Consider the following 21,194-nt stretch of genomic DNA (forward strand, 5'->3'; position numbering starts at 1 on the left):
TTTTCTAGACATGGAGGAGGCGGGTCAGTGCAACTTTTCAATCACTTGGTTGCCGCAATTTCGCAATGATTGTGAATCTTTCAGGACTGGAACAATGAAACGGGGAATGTTTTTCATTATAGTGCAAGTTTTGATAAAACGCGCACGATTTCGCAGTTCCTAGAACTAATTAGTTATGAATGAATCTCTCGGTACTGGAACGATGAAGCGGGGGAGGTTTTCATTATTAATGCAAGTTTGGATAACATGCGCACAACTTTGCACTTTATAGAACTAATTAGTTATGTCTGTACCTCAATAAGCGCCACCCAAATCAACCCGCTTCTCTGATACGGTGGTTTTCTAGTACTCATCTGTCTTGCTATTAAACATGCTTGCTTCTCGCCACCTGATATATCTCACAAAGCAAGTGGGGTTTTCGCCTAAATGAGTAATAGTTGAGAGCATGTACTTGTGTTTATTCATCATTATTCATTGTGCGCTAACCACTTTTCAGCCTGGCAGCCTTCCTGGAGTCGATGGTCCCACGATGAGCCCGGCAAGTGATTTCTTCATAAACTGGCTGCCTAATGGTCTTCAAAAAATTGTATGATTGCATGACAAGCGTCTAATACCAAAAATCGGCAGTGGGTAAAACGAAGACCGCTCTACAGTAAATTTATAGTTGATTGTTTATAGGATGTTGCGTAAAGAAGCCGTATTACATTAGCAAGAAGACCAAAAAGCCTTCGAGAAGATGTACCAGTGAAATCTTCTTTGAAAAACCTCTGCGATTTTTCATAAAACAATAAAGTCCCTAAAACACGACAGGTCGAGCAGCAGCTCTCTAGTTATGTATATTGATTTGCACCCTACTATTTTTTACATAAAGGAGTCTTTGAGGGCTATAGTTTGTCGATGTTCTCGTAAGCAAACTGCGTAAGGACGGTTGTAAGCCAAAGAAACAACTGGTTTCATTGTTCTTTTGCACTACCTATGCTGCGTGTTCCTTTGACAAAGTTTTGTTCGCGTGATTCTTCCTCCGAGTATCGCTTTGTAGGCATAAGACTCATGTTCGGAGCTTACTTTCAACAGAATCAGCTAAAAGCATACTTAGAAATTTTGAAGGATTCTCTTAATTTCGAAATATTCTCAGAGGTCTTGTAAAACTTCCCGTCAATAATTTTGATATCAAGAAACGTGTGTGAGGTTCCAAAGCACAACACAGCACATTTTTGAAGTACATAAAACTCACTACGACGGAAGACAATATTTTAGGTAGGGTGGCCGGAAATGAGGTTAGTGCTCAAATATTAGAAGCGCCAATTAACTGATAAAAATTGACTGACATCGCAGACGCTTACTTTTCAACGTAAGCACTATAAACTGCTGGGGACATCGCAATATACTTGCGTCATCTTTATATTAAAAAAAAGCAAATGTGTGATCGTAACCAGACTTACATATCTAAATGACAAAAAATGCGCCGCTGACTCAGACCCTGTGAAAAAAAAAATTGACCGCGCAGCGTAACTACACCATCAAAAGTACACTATGAAAACAATTATCGATATTGGCGTTTCAACGATGCCAATGTTTTCATAAAAATGGAAAACGATATCAACCACGACGATTGCAGTTGCATATAGTTTGTTTATGAAATGTGACTTTCCGATATTCGTGAGAATGACACAAGTACTATAGCTTCTTCAGAAGTGAAAGTGTTCGTATAAGTAATCAGTTTAGATTACTTTCATGTTAACGTCCCCTTATTATGCTCCCTGCGATCCCCTTTGCGGCTTTCTAGCCCAGCAAAATTGGGCACTGTCATCATTGGTGTATATTAGGTAAGTGTTTAAAGCTATGACGAAGCACTCCACAATGAAAATAAAATGGTGCTTCAGCTGCACTACGTGAAAGCTGGGGAAATGCGAGGCAAGCAGTGTGCCCTGGTCTTTCCCAAGTTTGCTTCAAACCGTTCTTAACCATGTTTGGCTACACCAAGTTTTTCTTCAAACCGTTCTTCAAGCATCCGCGCCGACACCTGTTTCAGCTGAGTCAACGCCGTGCGCACCGCTCCTGCTTCGCATCTCTTAAGGGTTCCTTTTCTGAAGGGGGTTGGATACGGAATAAAGAACTTTCTTATAGTTCATTGGGTTGCGCCAGTGTCCTATCCTGAAGCAGGCCTCTCCCCCGCTGCGACCGAAAGACCTTGTGTTTCAGCTGCTTCGCAGGCCGGTTGTGCTGCCCATAATTTTTTTCTGTATTGTAGGGATGTGTTAACCGGCGTCCCATTGTTTTTCTGTATTTCACTTGTCGTACCATAACGTGGAGCAACACCAGAGCATTTGAGCTAGATGTATGATGCCATGGCATCTATCGCATGCTTTACGAACACAAAACTCCCGGTAAGTTCTGTAATCAACAGCGGGTTCTTGTAGGTTCTCCTCCGTAGTAACGTTAGCGTAATGCCCTGATCTTTTTTAAATTACTGTATCAAATGGGGAAGACCTTTCGGCCTAGATATAAATATTTTTTTGTCTCGTTGCACTAGAGTAAGTGATCGTTGCGTTCTGAAACATCAACATCTTGCCATATGGCTGCATGGTTGACAAGTACTCACGCAGCATTGTGGTCAAATTTCTTGAGTTTCGCGGGAGCAGCGTTGATTTCTATGAAGTCAGCGAAAACCAAATAATCGTGTGTGGCTTGATTATTTCTCTCTTGAACAATGCCAGAGCCCATGTAGAGGCTATTACTTTGGCAAATACTCGCAAGTCTGCCTCAGAATCGCTGTGAATCTTTGATCTATTTGGAGGTGAAAGTGTCAATGCAATGTATAGTTGCTCGGCTATTTTATACTCTTTAGTTTTGAAGAAAGCCAAGTCGGTTGGTTCACTGATATATATTAACTGACATCATCTATTTCACAAGAGTACCATTCACGAGTACTCTTGTGGAAGCTCGGTTATTTGACACGAAAGCCATGTCGACAAACGAGCGTTCCGCAGCCTGACTAGGTTCATGATTTTTTCAACTAAGAATCCCGCTAAAAGACACAGCCCGCGTCGGCGTTGCGAGTTGAGAGAAAAGAATGCAGGAGAAGAGAGAGAAGAGGTGACGCGCATACGCAATGGATATGTAAAAGCCATAGAGAAGAATGTCTAGAGGAGGGAGAGGGGGGAACGAGCGTAGGTTAGCAGATGCTGCCTGCTTTGGCGTTGGAGGCGAGAGAGAGGCAGGCGAAGCGCGCGCGCAATAGGGGTGTGAATGCCATAGAGAGGGGTGTCTACAGGGAGACAAGTGGAAGCGAGCGTAGGTTGAGGGACCCTCGTTGCGTCTATGTTACGAGGCGAGAGACGGGGAGCGTGGCAGAGTGGAGAGAGGGCAAGCGTACATGCCTACACTGTAAGAGTGGTTACGACGCACACCGGATTAGGCTGGACCCTAAGCTGCTTCGCACATAATACTTTCCTTACGCTAACACTCATGCACAAGAAGTGCATTCGTAAACTGGCTATATGAGCCGTGTGACAGGTGCGAAACAACAAAGCGGCACTCTTTTACTTTCCTACTATATTTGTATCTATAGCCATTTGCTTAAGAAAAGGAAATTCATTGGCTTAGCCAAAAACAGCTAGTTAGATGTTGTGTGTTGTTACAGTTGCTTGCAATATTCATCTGAACAGCACTTCAGTTGAAACGGGAAGTTGATAATTTCAAAATGACTGCTGCAATCTAGCGACTATTTCAAGACGTTTGTAGCAAGTAAAGAGTGCAATTATTTTCTCAATCATGATGCTGTTCACTACTTTTTATTCCTCCTGAGTGTAATAAATCTTATAACGTATTTTGCCTGCTTTGCTCTTCTAAATGCCGAAATGAATTTGCCAGATCACACAAATATACGTGACTAGAATAAAATCACTCTGTTTTGTCATCGCAAGTGCTAACTGAATTATGCAATGCTACAGAGGTTTTCGCATAGAAATATGTGTCGTAATTTGGCACAACAGTGCTTACGTGTTCGCAAAACAAAACGAACTACACAAAACAACTAAGGCAGAATATGCGGACACTTCTGAAACTCAGGTAAATGCTTAAGCATCTTCAGCTGTCAGTGAAACAATACTATGTAAGTGCTCTTTTATTATGAGTGGGACTTTACTTCTATAAAACAAGATAGCATTCGAGATGCGGTAGTTATACGATGCACAAGTTAAGACCACCTGGTCTCAGCGTCACTGATTATACATTCAGGGGCAAAACAAACATAATAATATTATATGTAAGGCGCCTCCTTCTTGCACATGCTGTCTGCGCGTAGATATGACATAGCAAGAAGTGTGAATTCCTGCAGAGAAATGTTGAAAAAGGGCAATTTACTGCAACTTTTCAAAAGTGCGGCCTATCACGATAGGGTGGGCGGCTCTGGTTTTGCCTATGTCGGCTTGTATCACTCCAACTTGCCATGTTTTACTGTTTACAGCTTCCTGAACCATTTCAAACAGTGCCTGGTCAGAGTGGGGTAAGTATGTCTTTTTGATAAAAATTATAGTAATATTTAGCTTTACAAAACATATTACATATCATTCAACAACTCGGCCACACAAAAACACACACACACGATGATAGAGGGACGTACAACGACTCAAGTAGTAAACATGCAACCTGTTTATTCATTGAAGGACGTCATGGTAGAGAGAGAGAGAAAAAACCAAAAGGAACAGGAAAGGCAGGGAGGCTAACTAGATGAGTGTCCGATTCGCTACCCTGCACTGGGAGGAACTAACTGACACACACAGGCGCTAACTTGCAACATTGTTTATTCCGGAAACAGGGGACCACGAAAATGGACAAAATCACTATACAATCGTCATGAATACACCCACTTTAAACATTAACCTGCCCCTACGTAGACAGGTTATAATTCTTTACAGAGGAGGGCAATCGATGGTTTAAAGATACAGTTTACTGCTAAGCTATGAGCCATTCCAACCTCGATAACTTCAGGCATTGCGATAGTTCAGGTGCCACTACAAGTGATGATGTTGATAGCATGTAGTGGTCTATATTTATGAGAGTTCAATTATTAGTACGAGCAAAGGCCAGCCGAAGTGAGAAATATTCTATGCTGAATTGTCAGATAGATTTGCAGATTACTAACTTTATTTCTGAACCTTCAAATACTCTATGCTTCAAGTGAGCCTATCCACGTAAATATGTACATGGTTTCACGATTCCTGTTTTTATATATCTACATCATACAGTGCTAAGCTAGGATTTTACCGTTTCCAATTTCTTCTTCTAATAATTTGTCCATCATCTTACTATACTATACCATGCGGGTTTATAGTATTCAAGGTCTCGCTAAACAAGAATATTTTTTGAGCGATACCAAGGAATGGCGTGAGATAACGAAGATGCTCTGAGACATAAGCCCAGACTCATACCGTAATCTCTTTCAAGAGTATTTATTGTGGTCTGTCTTACCGCATATTGTGTGTCTTGCAATGTCTGGTTTTCTTCGGATTTAAAAGCAAGGAGTCCTAACTAAAGTATTTTAAACACTCTTATTGCAGCTGTGCGTTTTACTCGCGGCAGTTGGGTTCTCGCTTCACATTTTTTGGCCTCCGCTTGAATAAAAACAAAGACAAGAAATACCCTAGTGTGCAGCCATGGCTCAGTGGGTAGTGTTCCCGCCACCTGTCGTTGCGAAACGAAAGGTTGTGAGTTCAGCCTCCACTTACTCATGAGTTTTTTAATTTGATTATTTTAGGGACGGAAATAAGTCACTGAAGTCTTGTTAAATCCAACATAAAATACCTTTCAGATGAAAGTGTCACCCGTGTCATGTGCACTTTATTGTTTGGTAGCCATGCCAAGCAGCTGTAGCCTAAAGTCGTCTTTGGCAGGTGCAATCTGAAATGTATTATCGAACATTTTTTGCGAAGACGAATGACATCATTCTTTGCCGCAATACAGATGCAACAACGCACATAGCAACTTTCAGTTTGTGAAAGGAACCACAATAATGTAAAGAGACAATACTGTTGACATATTGATTAAAATGTAAAGCAACAATAGTTGGGAATCTCTTCCCACCCTTTGATAATATCCATATGGCAGGTCTGGAATACTCCCAAAACGCATTGCGAAACATTCTCCTGAAATATACGTAATGTGTCACTATTTTTTTGCACATGAGGAATAAAAAAGGCTAGGGCCTCTAACGTGTACCTAAATATAAGTTGCTCAAGCGACGTAGTTTTTTACCATGAGCAGTCCTCTAAATTGTTAGTTCATTCCTCATAAATCGTTTGTTATAGGCACACATTGAGCTAAAATATGACACTTGTGCATATTCTCCATTGTTGATGACTTTGCGATTCTCTTCCCAGGAACCAGGTGCAAGAACTCTGGCACTTTTGAGACCTGCTCTAGGTGAGGTAAGTGCTGTATCGTAGTGCTCAGCTCGTAATTTTATATGATCAAAAAAAATCACACATGTCTTCACTCCCACAACGTGGTGTAACCCCGATACATTGCCTTTAAACTCAGACGTGTTGTTTTGAATGATAACATAGATATTAGCACAATCACATAATAAACAATTGAGGCTAAAGAACACAACGGTTGTTGTTTTTTTTTCGAGAATACTTGCTGGTAGCACGAATCTGCTATGAAATCTATACGCATCTCTCATAAAGAGATCCTTGTGTACACCAATAAATTTATCGAGGCCCAGGGATCAAAACTGAGCCAACGCTTTGTACGGTTTTAGCTCAACCAATCAACGTTATTAAAAATCTAGCAATTGCGAGGGTGACGTGAAATCATTGGACCATTCGGAACGTGTGGACATGGAGTACGGAAACCGCGTCTCTAAGGCGCTGGAAATGCAGCGGAAGGGTTCCTAATCTTAGACCTGCTTGTGGCACATTACGAGATTCAGTTCTATTTGAAACATCGTTCATTGTGTCACAACGCGAAAAAATTTACTAAGGTTCATATACCACCAGACACTTCTCTGTATGTGGCCCTTAGTAAGGGTTTTATAGTAGTATTAGTAGTAAACAAATATGATAAGGCCGCTGAAGGTTTCTCAGTGGCGAGGGCTGTCAGGCCATGCCTGGTCGCCACCTCGTCAGCGCGTTTAATGGCCCGGAGATGGTTGTCGAGGCTTGTAGACGTGAAGATTCTCCCGCAGGCCACCCTTGAAGATGACTGTCTGACGAGGTTTGGTGGGAAAGGGTCTTTGCTGCATTTCCAGATGATGTGGTCCAAGATTGCGGTCTGGTTCTTGCGAAGGGTGCACGTATGTGTGAATAAGGCTGCGTATATGTGTCTGTATATGTTTGGGGAAAGGAATGAGTTCGTTTGAAGCCGCCGTCAAGTGATTTGTTGAGATTTGTTTAGTTGCGGGTACGGAGGTGGTCTGGTTTGCCTTGATAGCTTGTAGTACTGCGTGATGTCGTGAGAGGTGATGAGTGGTTCGGTTGCTTCGGTATCGTGGTCCGAAACCTCGCTCACCGGTCGACGTACGAGACCCCGAGCTTGTCTGTGGGCGGCTTAGTTACCCGGGTCTCTGCATGCGCTGGGACCCACATGAGTTGAATTAAACGGGGATCGTTATCGTCGGTGCTTCTGGAAGCGGTTTCATCTGAGTGCCACTTGGGGCAGAGAACGGAGTATTCGCGCCGTGGTTGGGGAAACAGTGCCTCGGGCAAATTAGGAGATGGCAGATTCGTAGTCACTAATGATTGTTTCAAATCCAACTGTTGCGGCGAGTGCTATGGCGGCTTCTTTTGCCTCGGTTGAACCCTGTGTGTGTATGGAGCCGGCACACATCGTGGTGGGCTTCTTATTGAGTGGAGTACATTTCGATGAGACAAAGATAGCATATGCCTGTTTGGGGGCTGGGTTTCTTGCCGCGTCGACGTGAGCCGCCTTAGTGTTCGCGCCGTAGGCAATGTGAAGGTTTCTGGCGTGGGCCGATCGTCTACCATCATGAATGCCGGCCAGCATGTTCTTCGAACAAGGCTGCACAATGAAGAGCTGTCTCATGAGGGGTGGTAGCAAGACCAAGTCTCGTCCGCTTGGTGACGAGGGAATGCCAATACGTCGGAGTATCCATCTTCCGGTTTTGCTATCATGCAATTGTTCAATTTGGGCAGTTTGGTGTGCTTAGTTGAGTTCATCTATTGTGTTGTGAATTCCAAAGCAGAGGAGGTGCGTGGTCGATATGGCGTGGGAGAGGCCCAGGGCGATCTTGTGAACTGTGCGAATATGTCTTTCAACTTTTGCTTTTTCAGTCTTGGAGAGTCTTAGGTACGGTAAGGCGTTAGTGATTCTTGTGGTTACGAAGACATTTAACTACTAGAGAAGTTCATTTTCTTTCATGCCATGTTTGCGCGCAGAGATTCTTCCGAACAGACAGGCAGTCTGAGTGACGGTGACCGCAAGCTTATCTAGGGCGATGGTATTGTTCCTGCCGGCTTGTACGTGAAGGCCAAGAACGCGCATGTGCTGCACTATTGGTATTTCGGATTCCGCTATCCTGAGAATGATGGTTGGTAGTGGCGGGTGTTTAACCTTACGGTAGTCAGGAGGACGAAGAAGGATGAGTTCCTATTTCTCCACTAAGCTCTCAAGACCAGCACGCGCGACGTATTCGGCAACGGTGTCCACGGCACATTGTAGTGCCTCCTCAATCTGTCCGTCGGATTCGGTAGTGGTCCATACCGTCACGTCGTCCGCGTATAGGGTGCGTCGAAAGATGGGTATGGGGTCTAGTAACTGTGGGAGTTTGCTCGTAACAAGTTTGAAGGTTAAAGGTAAAAGAACGGCTCCCTGTGGCGTGCCTTTGTTGAATAGGGCAAGTCACTTTGTGGTGTTGCTGCTGTTTAGGGAAAGTTCCACAGTGCGTCCTTGTAAGAAGGAGAACGCGTAGTTGTAAATACGTTCCCCAGAGTTTGTTGAAGCCAAGCGCTGGGCTATCGCTTGATGTGTCACGTTATCGAACGTTTTGCTTAAGTCAATGCCTAGCATTTCTGGCGCGCCTGCACGTACATGATACTTCAATAAATCGTGGTAGATTTGTAACAGGGCGTCTTAAGCAGATAAGTAGGCGCGAAAACCGAGCATAGTTGAAGGGAAAAGGTCCTGCTCTTCCGAGAGTGTTTCTAGCCGAGCCAGGACCATCTGCTCAAAAAGATTTCCAAAGCATGAAGTTTACGAGATGGGGCGAAGATTTCATAAATCTGCCTTTTTGCCGGACTTTGGTATAAACACCAATTTCATGTGCTTCCATTCTTCTGGTATACTGCCGGCATGCCAGCAGTCGTTGAAGTATTCAGTGCGGGCAGTTACCGACCTTGCGTCTAGGTTGCGAATTGTTTTATTGGAGATGTCATCTGGACCTAATGCCGAAGTTGTGCGAAGTTTTAGAATGGCTGCATACACTTCGGCTTGTGTGATGTCGGTATCAAGAGTTGGGTTCGGTTTACCTTCATAGGGTGGTAGTGGCATCGCTGGTCGGTGGGCTTGGTTGATAGATTTGTCTGCGAGGTCAGTTAGCAGATCTTCGTCTGATCCGAGGTGTCGGTGGACAAGTGGCTTAAGTCTGTGCCATGCGGCTGTTTTCGAATCATCGAAATCCAGTAAGTGGCGTAAGAGGTGCCACGTCTTCTTATTGCCTAGCTGTCCATTGAGCCCATTGCACCTCTGGATCCATTGTTGGCGGGCAAGGTAGGCACTGTGTCGCTCGATTTCTTCAGAGAGGGTCTGTATGCGGCGACGCAGTTCTTGTTGTAGCGTTACTTCTGCCATCTGCGCAGCAGGCTTGCATGTGCATCCCACATGTGGAGAAGACGAGAGCCTGTGACAGGCGTTTCCTCTGCTGCTTTACTTTCGCGGGTTGTGCGTCGAACGTGGTCGCTTAGTGAGGCGATCCGTTCCTTGAGGTTTCTTATGCGTTGCGGGGCTTCACTTTCATGGACGTCTCTAAATTTGGGCCACTTCATGATTTGAGTGAGTGCTTTGTGCACTGTCTTGGCCGCGAACGTCTGTACTTAGATGTAAATCATGTAGTGGTCACTACCAGCGAGTTGACATGTGTTCTGCCATCTGGCCTGCGCAATATTCTTGCAGTATGTGAGATCGGGTGACGTGTCTCTACACACGCTGTTTTCTAAGCGTGTCGGTGACTGCTGCAAGTCATTTAGTAGAGTGAGATGGAGGTTCTGACTTAGTTTGCCATAGTTTCTTGCCTCGTTTGTTTGCCTGCAGGTAGTCCCAGTCAGAGTGCCTGGCGTCTAAATTTCCCAGTATAAGCAGTTGTGCGCCTCGAGGTAGCGATGTGGTTTTCTAGAAGAGCAGGTGGAAGTCGTCGGCGCGTGCCCAGGGTGCGCAATATTTGTAGAGGATAAAGACAGATCGATGCGAACGTTTTCGTGGAAGAATTTTCACAACCGTTTGTGGAATATCCGGGAATTTCAAGTTGTGTTGTTTCACCGTGAGGCACTTGTGGACGAGCGTACCTGTACTTGGCTTCTTGGTTGTGCAGGTTGGTGAATTGTTTGAAAGCGATGTAACCCGGGAGTGAGATAGCAGCTGTTATTACCTGTAGTGCGATGACGTGTAGAGGCGTTTGGCGATTCGGCAGTTGTTTTTCTTGTACAAGTACTTGCATGTGGGCCTTTTTTTACGGAAGCCCCTGCAGTTCCACTGCCATAATCAAGTGGGTGCTGGCGATGATGTATTAGCTGCAGCATACATTAGGGAGTAATGGGTTCACTGGGCTGGCTGGAATAGTGAGAGGACACTGTTGCGTATGATACCGGAGCTCTGTCCATGCTTTGTTCAATTACTGCAAAACTTTGTCTGTGGCGATTCTGAGTGCTTCTAATTCAGCTGCGGTGTTGTTTACTGTGGCTTTCATGTTTTATAATCGTGTCTCTATGTTAGTTAGGCCTCAGTCTGCGGTTTCTAAGACTTCTGTTATGGCGGTGCGAATGGCATCGGCAACCGTGGCATGGACTGTCGTGTGGAGAGCTTCAGCAACAGATGCGTCGACCATTTGAATAATTCTCTCCACCGTGTTCTCTTCGGATTGCAGCGTTTCAATTGAAGTCGTTGCTTTACGTTTGACTGCTGTGGTTGGTTGGGGCTGTGCAGTTGAATTATGCACGGACTGGCTGGCCCTTGCCAGTCTGCTATCTAGAAAACCATTGTGCGCAAACAGCGTTTTCATCTGAGCTTTCTGTGTCATCATTTGAAATTTCAACGCACTGATTGCGTAAGCTCTTTGATGAGAGTGTCATGCGTTGAGGCGCACGATTTTGATGGCTGCGGGTGCAATGATGGAAGCGGAGACGCTGGGCTTTGCGCCCATGCCACCCTAGGGTTGCTTGGTAATGCTCTTGATAAATTGGCATGCCGAATGGGACTTGATGATAGGGTTCTTGATTTTGACCTTGAGTGGGAGGTTTCTTGACCCTGACAAGATCATGACTTCAATCAGCTGCCTCGTTTCGTACGCGTTTGTGATGTCCCAAGACTGGGATAGTTTCACTCGTCCAAGCCAGGTGGACTATCGTCATTTGTGGTGGGCTGTGTCGCTGATGACTTGGTTTGTAGCGTCTTTTCTCTTTTTGCTGCGTTAAGTGGTTCAGGCTTTTTGGCGAAGTGTTACTGGCGTCTTGAGCTGTTAGTCATGTGTCCTCTCTTACAGACGATACAGCGTACATGGCATTTTGGTGGCATTCCTTGCGGCAGTGGCTCGTGGTCTTCTCCGCAACGTGGGCAGTTTTGGCACCCAGGTTGAGGTCACGCATCGGAGTGGTGCCCAGTATTCCGACAGTTGAAGCATGCGTCCACTTTGGGATAGAAAGGGTATACTCGGATGAGACCTCCACGGTGTAGAAGCCATCTAGGTAGGTCCCCGAGTAGCGTTATGAGTAAGTTCTTCGTTTCTCCCATGCGTCTGCAACCTACTATTTGGTAGTCGGGGTTCCTTTCTTGACGGTACTTCAGCGTCTCATCATCGTTGGGGAACGTGTGGGTGTAAAAAGCGATGCCTCGCATCGCGTCGTCAGTTGGTGGGGCGTACATGTGTAGCTCAATATGCCGGTCTTCTCAGAGAAGGAATGACTTGATGCGTTGGAAAGCCATTGCTCGGTCGGTGGTAGCCGCACTAAAGCCTGTTTCACATGCGAGCGACCGAGTGGCGGTCGTCGCGGCGATGAGCGGTGGGAGGACGCGCGGAGGCGCGTTCGTTTCGCATGCGCCGCTGCTACTGCTCCTCTTGCGCGATGCCTGCCGCTTTTGCGGGCAGTGTTGTCCCCGGAAGTTCCCGTCGCTGTTTAAGTGGCATCTTAAAGCGATGCTCTCCTCCAAGTGTCTTTCTTTTGGCACCCCCCGTGCTGCGAGGTTCATCACAAACAGCCGCTCGACTTTCACGCGTCTGTAGACTGGTTGAACTAAGTGTAACATGAATCTTACAACAAATAAAGCAACATTTGCAATTGCTTTTTGTTTTGCCCTGGCTCTTTAACGTATGGTTCTTGTTGCGCGCTCATATAACTCACCATGAAGAAGCAAAAAAAAGTTTGCTTGTATGGTTTCATTACCCGGCTGTTCCAGCTAGGTAAATGCTTAGAAACGGCAAGCGTGTTTTGCGCAGCACTTCCCATGTTTCTCGAATTCATCGCTCTTGTTTTCAGTGATTTAATTTTGGTACACTGAACGAGGTTTCTGTCAGACCAGTACACACATTTTTAAAATTTATACCTAAATGTTTGCACATGTTCGCTCGTGTTGAAATAAAAGTTTATATATAAACTCTCAGTGGTAAGCTTCAGCCGTGTTTCTGGCCACTCTGTGGCATATGTGAACACACCCTTCTTCGGGGTTTTTTGATTGGTCTGCATCTATTCTGGTGCTCAAATTTGTATGCTACCACCCGAAATAGTGAGCCTCTCAGATTTTTCAATGATTCAGTAAAGTACCCTGGGAAGACTTTCACCAACGGCAGGTAGCATGGTATACGTGATACGCTCGTTGTCCCGGTTCTTTGACTGCTGTATATTGTCACACGCGTTCCGCGAAAAAGACGAAGGCGACAGCGCATACGTACATCTGCACGCTTTTATACAGAATGTAACAACGAGGAAGACGAGGAACTCTCTGGCGCCCGCGGTTAATAAATAGACCGACCCGCTGCTGTTTTCTCAGCGTCTTCAACTACGACCTCTCTCTTCACGTCGCGACAATATGCACTTAAGTGCAGCCCAGGTCAGACACTATGCAACAACTCTTGCTTTAGCGAGAATTTTCGTAAAGAAAAACTGAAATATTACATCATTTCGCACAATGCACCTTTGGCGTCGCCACAAAGTTACATTCAATTGGTAGCCTTGTGCCGTGTAATTTAGGTGCATGCCCCGTGACATGTGCTGCTGCATTGCCTGAAATCAACAGCTGTTCTTCGTTATCTACGCAGTGTTTGCTGTGCTCGCGACCGAACATTTATAATTCGCCCGGCCAGCCACACAATGCAGCACTGAGTGTCACGGAGAGTGGCTGGCTAGTGTGGCAGAACCTATTCACAGCCTGCAAAAATAAGTGCTTTGTAGTACAATTGTTCCTTGTACGAAAACCCCACTGATGAGGTCCACGCACAACTGAGTCTGGGTTTTAGCGAGAAGAAGAGGTGTTTTAAAGGGAAGAACAAAAAAAGGCCCCTGATTAATGCCTTATTACCCTGAACCGTGACACCATGCTTCGAGCCCCTTCCTTGTTGAGTCACATCACGAAATTCTTTTTAAGTCACCTATGTGGAATGCTACTTCTCAAGTCGACTGCCGTAGCACCCGTCCTTGCTCTCTCGTTCGTGTGAACCCTTTTATCTATGCACCGTGTCTTCAAATTTCATCGTTTGTTAAACCAGCAACGTTCACTGTGACATAAAACTACAGCTCCACTACGTGGAAGTAATTTGAGATGAAAATGCAAAAGAATAAAAAAAGTATTATTACTATTATTGAAATAGAAAAGACACCACATACAATTGTCACTCCGGTGGAAGCATCATCGAGAGCAACGAGAGGAAAACAGTGCCACTTGGACTTCACCAGTGAACATCGCCAGTTCAAGCGACGACTATTACTTTACGGAAGTATGTGACTTCTTAAAGAGCTCGGCAATTTGTTCTCAAAGAATGGTCTTCTTATGCTTTTTGCGGAAATTCTTCATCTTGACGTCGCAAAGAAGAGGTCGTTTCACAACTTCTGCAATCAGCAACTCGTTGTAAGCAGCGCGAGACGTTTGTGAGCCGGTGAGAGAACGAATGTCGTCTTCTAATTAGCCGAAGCGAGTTGTTCTATGGAGCGAAGTCCCAGCAGCGCGTGCGTCCACTCCTCAACTCCGGCCCAGGTTCACGTGTGAAACGACGTCACTGGTTGCTCTGCTGCTTTTGCCGCGAGCGAATTTTTCAACTCCGGCGAGTTTCACTAGAGCGAGCAGTCGTCACGGTAGAAGCCAGTGTTGGCCTCGTGTGTGCCTGCCGCTCCGCTCTAGGAGCCAATTCGCTCACATGTGAAACAGGCTTAACGATGAAAGTGTTATTCTTTGGGTGTATGCGCATTTGGTCACGCTTGGTGGGGTCCAGGTCACACAGAGATGCCGCTTTAGGCAGTGCTCTTTGCAAGTAAGTCTCCGGGTGATGTGCGCGTGAGGTTGATGGGTGTTTTGGGGCATCCCACGATGTAGTACGTGTTTGACAGCAGTTTTGGAAAGGAATGGTGTTTCAGTTCCGGCGGAGGGTGGGGGTTAGTGGAGTTTTGGCGGCGTTGCTTGCTTGCGCATCGTTCATTAGGGCTTGTTGCTTCAGTGCCTGGCGACGTTTCACCTGGGCTCGGAAACATTGAAGTGCTGTCCAGGAATCGTCAGACCAGTCCTTGAGAGAGATTTCGACGCCGTAGACCTGGATTTTCATGTCGGCTGGTGTCCCGGCACACGCGAAAGCGGCGTCCGGTGCAGCGTCGCTAGGCATAGGCGTCCAGTGCCGTGGCTTGCCTGCGTGGCGTGAATAGACGAAAAGCTTACTTGGAAATGGTGACCAATATCTATCAGAAAGTTGTATCCTGGGGACCGGTATAACTTGCGGAAAATATTGGTATAAGAAACGTTGAGCTATGGGCAGGTCTTTCTACTGAAGCATCAGAAAACACCGTAGCTCGGTGCAGACGCATCCGATCACTTCCAGTGCTCGCCAAGATCCTAAGTCTTGTGTAGCATAATCAATGAACACCAACCTGCCTGGTTTACTTTTCTGGTAAAATGGAACGTGAGGAGCACGTAGAACTACATATGTGTACATGTATTATTTTCTTAAATATTTATTTCGTGACAACCAAGTCAAAAGGTGTTGCCATCGCAAAGTATTGGTGAGAGCTCCATCCTTTATTTTTTTATTCAAATACAAAAATGAGAAGTGATAATGTGGATACATGATATTTAGCGTTCTTGGCCAGCAACAACGAAAAAGCCAAATAGTTTGCTTAATGAAGCCGCACATGTCTGCTCGAACGCATTCACTGCATTCAATAGGTTCAGTTCGATTTCTTCATTCATCAACTTTAACAGCTTATTTGGACGCGAATGCTTCTCTGATTAAGACAATATATGTACAGGACATTCTTAAGATATTCTAGTGTATTTTCTAGTTAGTGAAATAACTAAAAATGTAGGAATGAGGTGGGGCACATTCGGCAAGCATTCTCAAATTATGACTGGTATACTTCCATAATACCTAAGAGGAAGATATTTATCAGATGCATTTTGCAGGTACTTACCTATGCAGCAGAGATTTGGACGTTTACAAAAAGTGTTCGGCTCAAGATGAAGATGACTTAGCTGAGTAACGGACAAGAAAGTGATGGATGTTACCTTAGCAGACAAGAAGAGAGCAGAGTTGGTGAGAAAAAAAACAGGGTTAAGGATATCATAGTTGAAAAGAAAACCAAGTAAAGAGCGTGGGCCGGGCACGTAGCGGTTATGCAGGATAACCGCTCGTCATTAAGTGAAAGTTACCGATTCCCAGAGAAGGGAAGCGGGTGCGGGAAAGACAGAATCTTAGGTGGGCAAATGAGATTAGGAAGTTTGCGTGTATTAGGTAGCAGCAGCAAGCACGGGACTGATTTGACTGGCGCAACATAAATGAGGCCTTTGTCCTGCAGTGCGCATAATCACGATGATGATGATTATGATGATGTATACAAGGCATGAAGCTTTTTAAATAATCACGGTGTTCAAATACTAGCCTGAGTGCTCGAAATGAATATTCTTGCTCTTTTTGGTGGCAGACTGGAGAAACAACTTTCAATGCTAGATGCTTGTTTGTATTGTAAAACTCACCTCTGATCAGTCTAGGGGAAATCATGCTGCTGCTGAAACACGCTACATCAAAAAACATTCTCAACACCCAACCCCCCACACACAAAAATTGTACGAATGTACGTACGACCACTTGCCCTTTTTTTTTTCTCTTTTGTTCCTTAGTCAATCTGCGAATTTGTGACAATGCGTACAACGTACGATAATAACCAAGCCAAAGCATGATTTTTAACTGCATCCGTTTAGTTTATTCATATAAAAAGCTGCATCAGAACATATAAGCAGGATTTGACGTCGTTATCTTGTTTTTTTTTGGGGGGGGGAAGGGGGGGAGTGACATGATAATCATTACTGTTCGCAGAAATAAACAAACAATAATTATGAAATCAGGTGCACCGCAAACCCTCAGCTGCACCACGAGACTGTGGATATATACAGTATGAAAATCTCATGTCAGTACCGACGAGATATTTCATTCAAGCCCCGTAAATTTTTTGCGTAAGCAATTGAGTGTAAGATTGCAGCGTTTGCTAGAAATACACTGACAATGGAACAATTTTTCAGCTATTACCAACTTAGCAAGTATGAATGTTCAACAGGTCTTAATATTTACTTCATGCAAATAGTTTTTCTATCTTAGCTTCAAAATATCCAAATAAATTTTGCGTTAAGACATTTGTTTATCTTTGCATACGAGAAACTATATCTGGTTCTGAGCTTTCTTGCAGCACAGTTTGCAAGTGGAATTTTGTGGTTAACTTGTATGTGAAGTAAATATTAAAAGATATAAGGAATATGAGAACGAATTAAAGAAAAAAACATATATAAGATACCCTAACAAATGCTTACTTACTTAATTAGGTAAACCACTTAGGCCTGAGCGAACCCGATTATTGGCATTTGCCACCTAAATGCTTTGATGCGTAAAATGTGTAAACTCCCACGAAACAAAACGAAGAAAAACTCATATATAAAAGGTGACGTCACTGAGGTTGCACCAATGTTACTGGTAGACACCTACCTTAACATTGCTTCGATAGCGCCTTAGGCACTATAAGCAAGATTTCCACGGGATTTTTAATTGATAATGTTTAGATTAGTTTTACCGATTGATTTCATGAGTATAAAATGAAGCACTATCTTACATTAGCATCTTTTGGTATACATACAATTTCTTTTTGAAAACGAAGGAAGAAATATTAGCCATTTTGCGTCTTCATTCCAAGATAGAAGAAGTCTCTTTGGTAGAACACATGCAAACATGCAATTGAAGTGTTTATTCAGAATTAGGAATGCAAAGATGAAAATTTATTTGTATAGGCTTGCGTGCAGTATGTCAGCTTGATTCTTTAACTAACGTTTCAGCCTGGGTCCCCTGAGAATCCCGGAGATATCATTCCCGGTCCAACTCAGGCAAGTATTTTAACATGATGGAAATTTTGTGTAGACAATGAAAATATGTATAGGTAAACTGTAATATGCGTTTGGTATACTCGCACAACCGAACACACAGCGGAAGACACTAGACTAGCCCGCCGCGAGATAAGGTGATAGGGAGCAGCACTATCACGACGTAAGTGTTTACAGGTGATAGGAGTATACAGATGCACGCCGTATGGCTTGGTTCAAGGTGGTTTAGTCGAGCGTTGTTCGGCAAATAAAGCACACTTATTGTAGCCTAACTGTGATACATGCTGCCTCTATATCCTCATGAACAAGCGTAGCTTTCCTAGCGTTCTTAATACGAGCGATAGAAGCGTATTCTGCCATATACTGCAGCATCGGCCTGATGTCACACTCGTCTTTTGGACTGTGCTTGGCGTTTTCGTTTTATTTATTGTACGAATTTGGCTTGTGCTCTGCCCATGCCACAATACATGTAATCTCGCTCGACTGAGCCAAATATATATTTAGGTGTAAATGCAGCTGCTAAAAAAGAGATGTATTTTCTTGTTCTTATATGAAGCCTAATTTCTGCAGCCTTCTTTTCTGTTTGAATGAGCAAAACTACCACCACTGAAGAGCATCCCTTCAAATATTCTATGTCTTTAAAGTCTTTCAGACTCTAGCTGAGGCCTTGCGGTATCTGAATGTTAGGTCTCGGCTATACGAATATTACCCCTCGCGCTGTACCAGCACTTGGGTGAGCTCACTAATTCGTGTGAGAAGTTTATTGTTTATGAAGCGGTGATTAACAAATAAAGAAGATGCTTTACTGAATTGCTTCCCAAAAACTAAAAACTCCAGCAGGCCTCTCAGTGACGAAAGCATGTAAAAACAAAGCAAAAGGCACGACAGCGTATTGCCAATTGAGCGCTGTTATGCAAAAAGAAAATCAACAATAAGCTATAGGAAAAAATAAATAGGACCCCCTAATACTACAAACGCTACATAATTATTCACATATAGTAAATTGAATAACTTGACGACAAAATATCACTTGATATTTTTTTAGAGTGTACATGTCACATGGATACTGTTGTTTCGATGGAAATGTGCTGCGCAATAAAGTTGATCCTAATGACAATCTTTTTTATGCTAGGTAGTAGTAAACTGCTTTCTGATGCGAAACGCCTAACGTAAGCTCTTCTTAATCAGCCACAGCTGAAAAGTTGCGAAGTTAGTCGAGGTTTTATCGTAAAAAAACAGCCAGCGCAAAAGAATTGCCATACCTCACTATTACATGACAGTTTATATACTGCAGGCAATAAATTAGCTTTAGAGATGAGGAAACGTAAAAGTACTACATGAATTCCTTGGCTATGTGTGTCCTGCACGGATTAAATGTGCGAATAATTTTTGTTCACCCAGTTATCTGTGCACATTCAAAACGACTACGAATAAATGAAGTAAATGAAACGTAGAGTGATAGTAATGCATTACCAGACAAGTATGGTGTAGCTTTATTCAGTGCGTGAATACAAAATTCAGTCTCTTCCCTGATATCCATAATGTGCAACCCATAACAACAATTACAATTAAACTTATTTCGGAAAAACGAGCAAATTGCTAGAGGCAAAAACTTCAAGACTCATTCTTATAGCAGCTGGAATTCAATGTTTTTGTGACTCAAAATACTTTACAGCGTTTTAAAGAAGTCTATAGTTATGACATTATTGTTACACCCTATGACTCTATTGTTCAGCAAAGAGTTTATTGTGCTATTAGACGGGGAGTGGTTTTTGTGCTCATGAAAAGTGGCGCTGTCCGCTTAAGACAGAGTCCGAAATATATAACAGAAAGGAGATTGTTGATATAATAAATGAATTGGAGGCTACAAAGAATGAACCACTGTAGAGCTTCTTGCTTGGTAATCTTAGTATCAGTGTATGATGCCACCTTTAAACGGCGTTTTGCCTGTTCAACAAATAGCTCTAAACACTTTTTGAAGCCGGTCCAGTGATAGCATCAAAATTTAGTTTACTGAATAGAATGTAATTATTGAGCTTGTCATGTAGTTTAGTGAGACCCCCAAAAACTGAACTTGTGAAGTTACCACTATCAATTAAATGTTCGATGAATTTAGTCAATAAAAGCTGTACTTGTTTTGAGGAGCTTTCGTTACGAAAAGCACACTGTGAAGGCTTCCATTTGGAAAAGTAAAAGTTAAAACGTTTTAACGTCGAAAGAAAAGATATAGGCCTGCAATTTTCAATAGTGTTTGCGTAACATTGTTTAAAAATTGATATGACCGTTGCACGCTTTAATGTCGCAGGGTAAGAAGCGCTATAAAAACCAAAGTTGACTATGTGTATTAAGCGATGATAACTCAAATGAACGACCACCTTTAAATGACGCGCAGAAATCTTATCCAGACCGGGAGAAGCAATTCTGGCATTTGGAATGTCTGATACTATTTGTTCATACGAATAGCAAAAGAAAGAGAAAAACATTAGTGTACACGTGGCAAACTAGGTGAAGGAGCGTTTTCATCTAGTAGCAGGGCTCTGCCCCGTACTCTGTTTAGATGCTGCAATATAGATTTTTATTAAGGTATACTGGTGGACAAGCACAATATTCTCTGAGCCTATCCCATGCGTCCCACCCCACACTTATTCTTCTAGAAAAGTCATCCGCAATGTGTCTGATCATAAGTCTGGAACATCCCACACAAGAGAACATTTTGTCGGTTTAAGTGGGACATTTAAAATACGTGGCTGGTCAGTACTGCGGGTTAAACCAAATATTCTTTTGGTTCACTGGAGTACGCAGCAAACACTCCGCATTGTGACACTGCTCAACGGAAAATTGCTTCTAGTGACGGTAGACCCCAAAAACAGAAATGAATTGAATCTCGCGCCACCCTTGTACATTAAAACGTGGTGCAAGGCTTGGAAGAAGATCTCCGTAGTTGCGCCAAAGCTCGTCAGTCGATATGGGGGATTGTGCACTGGCACAGGTTTCACCAGTCATGGCGCAAGAAGAGGTTGTGGCCGTGGTGGTGGTGTATACGCGCCTCGGGTCTTGCGATCTGCCGGGCTCACGTGAGACATATATCTAAGCCACGGTGTAATGATGAATACGGTGCTCCGGTATCGATACGAAGGTAGCGGATTGAATTTAGGCTGAGCCAGCTGCATTACACTGCAGGGAAATGTACAAAGTATTGTGAATGCACGTGAAAGAGAACCAAGGGGGGACAAGCTTTCATCGGCTCTTCACTGCGGCATTCCTCAATGTCAAATTCTGGTTTTTGGGCCTAAAACTTGAGGCATAATTGTAATGTGAAATGCTAAAGGGATTCAAAAAAGTCGTTAGGAAGAAATTTCTATAACTAGGGGAAATTACCGACACCTCCTTTATCCCAAGCAAACTTA

General features: G+C 43.8%; 1 protein-coding gene across 1 annotated transcript in view; it reads left to right on the forward strand.

Annotated features, from left to right (window-relative positions):
• Positions 1–21,194, forward strand: part of LOC142765969 (uncharacterized) — an 80,037-nt gene that overhangs the window by 24,271 nt on the left and 34,572 nt on the right. The window contains exons 2-4 of the mRNA XM_075867777.1: positions 4,469–4,507; positions 6,381–6,428; positions 17,743–17,790. Coding sequence (XP_075723892.1) covers positions 4,469–4,507; positions 6,381–6,428; positions 17,743–17,790 — 135 coding nt within the window. The remainder of the gene's footprint in view (positions 1–4,468; positions 4,508–6,380; positions 6,429–17,742; positions 17,791–21,194) is intronic.

The sequence above is a fragment of the Rhipicephalus microplus genome, chromosome 6 (genome assembly GCF_043290135.1).
Source record: "Rhipicephalus microplus isolate Deutch F79 chromosome 6, USDA_Rmic, whole genome shotgun sequence".
Classification (NCBI taxonomy): domain Eukaryota; kingdom Metazoa; phylum Arthropoda; class Arachnida; order Ixodida; family Ixodidae; genus Rhipicephalus; species Rhipicephalus microplus.